General features: G+C 40.9%; 1 protein-coding gene across 11 annotated transcripts in view; it reads right to left on the bottom strand.

The window, feature by feature from the left end:
* The window catches only part of CIB2 (calcium and integrin binding family member 2), a 39,866-nt gene extending 32,261 nt beyond the window's left edge, over positions 1–7,605 (bottom strand). Inside the window, exons 1-2 of one of the 11 annotated variants that reach the window (XM_017745207.1) lie at positions 7,525–7,605; positions 3,253–3,922 (exon numbers count right to left, since the gene is read on the bottom strand). Coding sequence is in view for 1 of the 11 variants with exons in the window: in XM_008641966.2 (XP_008640188.1) it covers positions 1,228–1,278 (51 nt within the window). In the remaining 10 variants the exon portion in view is untranslated. The other 10 variants (XM_017745210.1, XM_017745208.1, XM_017745204.1 and 7 more) reach the window with 10 other exon arrangements.

Here is a 7,605-nt window from a genome sequence, read left to right as displayed (position 1 = left end):
AATGTGAAAAAGCTTTTTTGGATCTTGGACTGTTAAGTCTAAGACCATTAGCTTAGATTAATACATTACAGACTGCTGGTGAGAAGCATGACAAAGTGGTAATTAAAGAAGGTCCATTGTCACGTTTCCTACAATGACAAAAAAAGACTAGGTATTTATAAAATCATTTAATTTGTGCCTTATTTTCAGCATGGGATAATGGTTCAAGGCATTTTAGCATATACACCTGGCCTCACTCTGTGGCTCAATATTTACACCTGTGACAAGTCCATGCTAGAACCAACTTGAAATAAAATTAGTAACTAAATTTATAGTTTCTATCTCAATGGCTTTCATCAAAGATCACAAGGGTAAAATGTTATTAAGTTACCCAGTCCCTTGAGGGTCTGCGTCTGTCCATTGGTTATCACAAGATAAACTAAATCTTGATCTCCTGTGCTGCTAACTAAATGCTTGTCACTTCATGTAGGAGAACAGAGCAATGCAGCCAGCCTGGCTGCCTCTCTTAAGTAGTCAGCTGCCTCCTTCTTTGGCACACTTCTACTCAATGCTTTGCCTCACTGTATTTTCAGAAACTTGTTCAAGATGCCCACTGTGCACAGAACTTCCTGCAATCCATTTCAGTGAGATTTGCAGTGTGCTGAAACATGACTAAAACCTGGCAATTCTTTTTTTTTTTTTTCCCCCCTATTTAAAAGCAGTTGATTCAATGTTAAGTAAATAAAGAAGTACCAAGTTACTCCTGACATAAATGCACACTTACTTATGTTCAGGTAAGAAACTGCTTTCCAGGAGTGGATGCAAGCATAACGACACCTATCCTGGGATTACGTTAAGCCTATTTCTGTGACTTATCCTTAGAAGTGAATTTAGACAAGACCTCTTTTTTTCCTTTCTACTCTATTGTCAGCAAAGGCATCAGGGAGAGAAGGTGCTACACTTTTGTCAAGCTAGTCACAATCTTTATTCTGCTTCCTAGTTCAGACATTGAGGATGTGACTCTTCTCCCTCTATATAGAGAGGGAATTAAATGAGTATATTCAACAACCCAGCCTTAGAATATTATTACAGCTGCTGGAAGGAGCAGTAGAATATATGCATGTAGGTTACAAAGGAAGCTTTCAATTATATTAGAAAAAAACCCTCCCCAAACCAAACAAAAACCCAAATCATAAACATATGTAGATTACTCCCTTCCATCCCCTAAGGCAAACCAAGATATCTTACCTGATAGGCATCTAGCTGTTCATCAGTAAATATCGTTTGCTTATTACCCATCTTAAATGAGGAATTCTTCCTCTCTGCAAATGCATCCCATTAGAAGTAGCTGGATTCCTCTGTATTGTAGGCATTTAGAGCACGTATACTCCGTGAGTGTGCTGAAAAAATCCCAGAGCCTGCATTGAACTGGTTTTGACTGTACCTGCCCAGTGAAGAAGGCCAAAGTCTGGGAAATCTTTGTAAAGGCTTGACTGGAGCGTGCCAGGAAAGAAAGTGTTAAAATCACAGGCGGGTGTCGTGCAAAAACAGGGATACCAATCTGCCCCTTTTCAGATGCTTTTCTAAGAGGCATACGGAGCTTTTATAACCCAAACCCCAAGCAGCCGCTCCAAGCAGAACGCAGCTCTCTCTTGCCTCGGGGTCCCACTCAGGGCGCTCCTCACGGCACCTCCAGGTTTTGGAGCAGCTCTGCGTCAGCCGGTGGCGCTGGGCAGCGCAGCCGTATTGCCAGGCACCCACAGCCAGCCTGGGAACTGGGGAGTGCAGGGGCACCGCACACAGACCCCAGCCAGCTCTGCGAGCTGCCCTTGCCCCAGGCTGCCAGGAGACGCGAGGCCGGGTGCAGCCTCACGGTGTCCTGAGCGGCCCCACTCCAGCGCCAGGTGCCGCGGGGGCTCCGCAGTAAACGCTCATGTCTGCACTGTGCCTATCGAGGATGTGAGTTCACTACCAGAGGTACCAAACTCCCGGGTACAGCAGTGAACGCAAGGACTCCTTCGCACACTACCTAAATTTTTTTAAAAGTCAGCAAGATTAAAGCAGTTTAACAGACGCTAACCTGACTCCTTAGGCTCTAGCAAGAACAGCTGGGAAGGAAAAAACGCTACCACAGCCTAAGGCGAAAGCAGAAAGGGCCAGTAGAGGGCTCACGGGGTGTTTTAGCGCACCACAACCCTACCGACGGGAAAATAAAAAAAATTAAAGAGAATCTATGAGAAGCAGACAGACAAAATTATATTATCTAACATCTGCAGAAGGATAAGCTCTTATAACAACAGCAGGAAGAAGTCTAAGTGAGAAAGGATGGCAACGGGGAAGAAGGACCCGTTATAAGTTCACTTTCCATTCATGCACATAGGAACAGGAGAGGGTAAAATTCCTAACTTCTTTATTTACAGTCTACCAATGGTCATTATTTCCTCATCAAGATAGCAAGTTTAAAAAAAACACTTGGAGAATTATCTTGTGCTTTTCCCTACAGCTTCTAATGATCCTGGCCTGATAGCAGGGCTGGATAATAGGAGTTCACTTTACTTTGGCATATAACAACAAAGAACAACCATTTAAAAGTAATAGTGAAAGCAAATATATTGTATACATAGTAAAAATATCCTATGAAGTGTGTTGGATATATAGTAAAAACATTCTACAAAGTGCTGAACCACAGACTGTTGTAAGAGATGGCTTATTCAAATTATAACATTTAGAAATGCAGGTTTGATTAGCTGCAAACCAGCACTGCCCTGAGCTACAAAAATTACAAGGTATATCACATACACAAAATAAATGCCTTGGGATGAGAATGTAGGCAACAAGGTTTATTAGTAATAAGCAAACATCAGAATTGTAACATCAAAGAAGTGGATTCTAGCAATAGAGCATATTGCAGCACAGTTTCAGAATAAGAAGGAAGAAGCTACAGTAGTAAGGAAAATACAAACTGAATTATTTACCATCAAATCAAGAGTGCAAGATGCACCTGTTCAAATATCATACAGTTGTACTGACCATTACACGGTCAAACTGATCTCTGTTGTCCCAGCCACCAGTGGGTTTTTTTCTTTTCCCTGTTGTGTAGTGGCATTGGATTCTTATTATGTTCCAAAAAGCTCGCAATAGGTAAGTCAGAACATTAAAAACAATTGTAAAAAATCCACAAAATACAGTATTTAAATTTCTTTTAAACCAGAGAACAACAATCTATAAAGGCCCCTTGAAATTAAGAACTTGCACAGTTCTGAAAGTTCTTACCTGTCCTCAACTGTGAATGAGCTCCATCGCTGGCTTTAGTGGCTATATGTATAATGAAGCATGGTTAATATTTCTGATCTGGTGCTACTGAAACACAAAAGATAACAGCTGTTCTCAATCAGACCAGACCAATATTTAGGCAAGTGATTTGCATGAAATAGCATTCCATTCACAGCCACCTACTTCAAGCTGCCCATCTATGCAAATCAGATTAAATATAAACGGCCAAATTACCTCTAATGTCATTATACAGAAGTTAATTGACAGCAGGACTTGGCTCCGTATCTTAATCTTGTGATTCTGTACACTTAATGGGACTCATACAGTGAAAAGCTGATAGCACATCTCTTCGTTTTTCACCCTGCTTTTATGTCCCTGGCTGCTTGGTCCCACTGTACCCCAGATGACACACACATCAGGAAGTCTCTATCTTTTGAATCAGAATAACAGCAGAAAAACAGCAGCAGAGCTTAATGGAAAGCATTAACCAGGTAAGGCGTACTTGTGGTTACACTGTAGGCCAGAGGTAGAGTTCCTGAGGTTCACAGACGTACTCCTGTTTCTTCCTTTGGGCCTGGCTTTCCACCCTGCCACCTCCAGTTTCTCTTGGTATTAGGAATGCCTTGGGTTTATTCTGTTGTAGAGAAAGTATGCAGGGAAACCTGTATGGCTGAAGGAGTTAATTGCTTTAAAAGAAAGACTCAGCTTACCAAGGGAACAGCATCCTCTGAGTATATGGACTGAAAAGAAACAGTTTCTCAAATTCTTCTTGCCATACTCTGAAGAGTATTTTTTTTTTAGTAAATAGAATTAAAGTACACATTTTAAAAAAGACAATTCAGATTTAACTGTTGAGGCTTACACTACACCAGCTAGCTCTTCTCAAGCATATCATAGTTAGTGGTAACTATATTTCAATGCATAATTATCTTGCTATACTAATTGGGTAAAATTTAAAGGCAGTATAACAAACAAAGTCTTCTTCACTCCTATTTGTTTGTACATGTCAAAGTTCAGATGATCTTCCAGTTTACTCTTCTGCACTTCTTCTATCTGTTCATATTTACCAAAGATTAGTTGTATTTGCCAGTTGGGTGTTAAGCAAACTTACTCCCAGCATGTTGCAGCAACAAATCAATACTTTTCAATGTGCACAACAAGAACTGACCTTAAATACTACCAGCACCACCACATTTCACTGTGTTTCAGTTTTTAAAAACTGTTTGCCAAACCAAGTGGTTTTAAGCTATTAGGAATACATAACATACATCTTGCAATCAGTTGCAGATAAAGTTTAGTAAGGAGGACAGTATATATAGAATAGTCTTGCCATTTCACCGCCCATTATACTAGAGACAATAGTTAAATAGCAACTGCTCATCTGTTCTAGAAGCTTAAATCCCAGAGCAGAAAACACAGTTACTCACACCCCCCAATTTAGTATTTGATAGCAAGATGGCTGTCAGCTGCAATGGCCTCACCTGACCACAGCTGCAGGAGTTTGTTTCCACAGCCACAGCTCAAGGGAGTGGGACACACCAGACTGGCAGCTCCAGACAGCCTTTGGTGCAAGTTTCTCTGCTCTGAAGTGTTGCAAGCCCTGGCTACTACAGCAGGTGACTGCTCTGATTTATTAGGAGAGGTGTAAGTTTAACGACCTCCAACAGCCAGGTCAGAGTACCTTAAATTGCCTCTGTAAATTATGCAGTGAGAATGCGACGGTGGTTTAAGTATGAAAACTCTTCCTCCTCAGCAAAGGAAGATCAAGCTACTCAGAACAGATCACTTTACCTGTTCATGAGAGGATCCACACAGAGTTTTAACAATCATGCCACACATCTGCTGCCTTCACGTGCTGGTTTGCTACAGCTTTTAATAGGGGAGAAAAGAATCTAAGAAATTTCATACCCATTATACCAAGTATTCCAACAACTTCCCTCTCACACAGAGGTGTCCTTGCAGAATAACTGTTCATAAAGAGTTACTCTGTTAGCAAAACAAACGGTTTTGATTCAGAGGGGCTGCCTGTACATTTATTCTGTTGTAACCTTTTATGAGTCCTTAGGGCCCACTGCTACTGCAGGTGTGAGTAACAGTGATCACTACTTGCAATGGGAGAAGTTCTATCCTCCACTGGTGCTGTAGAAATTCCCCCTGGTATTTGGGACTTGTTTTATTTACTGGAAAGCTATTTCACAAATCTGTTTGCATACAGATAAACAAGGAATAATAACATTCACCTACTACAGCTACTGTGGAGCTAAAAAAAAGTTCCTTAAAGATGCTACAGAGCTACAAAACATTACAATTGCAATATGCTACACTGACTGTTATAACTTGCCCCCTATTTAATACTTATTGTGAGCTCTAAATAAAAAAATGAACTGTAAATACACAGTTACGAAAAGGTAAAATATATGGAAAATGACAGTTTTTGCTACTTCAACGGGTTAAAAAGTTGCTTTTCCAACACATGGTGGATGGGAGGATGCTCAGACCCCACTAAATTTGTCTGGAAGTGCTATCCTGTGAGAGAAGGCTTCATGGGTCTGAGCCCTGCTCAAGGAATGAATAAACAGCTTGAGAAAGATGCAAGACTCATGTCTCTCAAACCAGGAAATGCTGCCAACTGTGTGACTAAATTGCATTCGCTATGAGGAGCAGGAATTTTCTAGGGAGTTGTATTGCTAAAGAAAATAAACAGAAAGGAAAACCTTGTGTGAAAAATTGTTGGTTTCATGATCTTATCTATCTAGCTTAAAAAATACACTATCTTAGAAAAGGGTGATTTCTGACTGCATTTCATTAAGCCTAATTTATCCATAATAAATCAAATAGAAATTACCTTTTTTTTTCTTAAGATGTTTTACACAAGACAGTGTCCAGCCTCAGGGACAAAATAATCATAAAAAAATAAGTAATGGTTGTCTAAGCAGACTAAACGTCATATAATGAATTTCCCTGTAGGGAGTCTCAGTATAGTGATCACTAGGGGAAAGACACTGCTGCTTGTCTCCATACAGGCATCGTTTTCTTAGGCAAAATAACTGCTCATGGGTTATTACTGTGTTGTTCAGCCCTTCTCAGAACAGATCCAAACCAGCCACTGTTAACACCTTATTACTGTAGCATTATTATGGTAACACCCACAAGACATGGACAAATGGGTGTTGAAAATGTGTAAAAAAATTCTCCACAATATCTCCCCTCAATTTACAATCCAAGAGCGACCCAACAATGTAGATGCAGATATAGTCACAACACAAGAAAGCAACATGAATATATCTGTTAACTATGTATATAGTTACCAGAAGAAAATCAGTATTAAGAGAATTCAGCACATCTGCCATTACAGATATCTGAATAACAATTCTCAATTCAAAGCAACATCAAAACCAAGATAAAACACCAATAGAGGAAATGTTGTAAGTACCTCTTGTGTCCTGTCACAAAAAAAAAAAAAAAAAAAAAAAAAAATAAAGCAATGATTCTCAGAAAATAGAGGCTACTAGTGCTGTATATAATCAAATATCAATTCTAAGAATTTCTACTCACACATTTAAGATAATAGGAAACTAAACACACAGTCTTAGTCCTCAGCTTTCAAGCACACCCAGGACTGAGCTAAGTAACTGGAAAGGCTGCAAGTAATCTGATAACTCTATCACTAAAAACTGGTACGAAATTACTCTGAGACAAACCCCAAATTTTAATGTTGCCAAGTGTAAGAAAGATAGGAAAAGTTTTTTAAAGTGGTCATTCCCAGAGGTATGAGCTCAAACTGCCTTAGTTCTAGTTTGGTGCTTTACCCCGCGGAACACGCCAGGCTCTCCGGCCACCCTTCAGCGCGAGCGATCCGTACGAGCGAGCTGCCCTGGGCAGGACTTTCGAACAGCTCCGTGGTGCGGCCCTCAGCCGGCGCTGCTTGGGAAGGGGCACTGCGCCCTCAGGGCCTCCCACGGCCTCCGCCGCTCCTCGAACTGATACGGCAGCAGGTTTTAAAAATAATGAGACAAGTACCTCAGAAATTAAGGCAAATAGAAGTCTTAAATTGTCCCGATTTCAACAGCTTTAACACTTTAAACTACATAGGCTTATGAGGCTTCTTATCTACTTCAACAAAAGTCTGACGTCTTTCTTAACAAGAACTATTTTTTTCCCATAAACAACCCAGTTCTAGAGGCTGAGATTTTACAAAACCATCGAACGCTTCAAAACTGGGGCGTCTTTGAGAACTGCTTGGTTGTCTCCACACAGATGCCACAACGGTACCTCCTCAGACACCACACCTGGAGCTCCCGCGTCCTCCGGCGGCAACCGGGCCGTCCACCCCGGCACCTCCCCCACCGCCGC

The sequence above is a fragment of the Corvus brachyrhynchos genome, unplaced genomic scaffold (genome assembly GCF_000691975.1).
Source record: "Corvus brachyrhynchos isolate BGI_N302 unplaced genomic scaffold, ASM69197v1 scaffold309, whole genome shotgun sequence".
Lineage (NCBI taxonomy): Eukaryota > Metazoa > Chordata > Aves > Passeriformes > Corvidae > Corvus > Corvus brachyrhynchos.
Note: the sequence above shows the minus strand (reverse complement) of the source record. Positions and strands in the feature narration are given on the sequence as shown.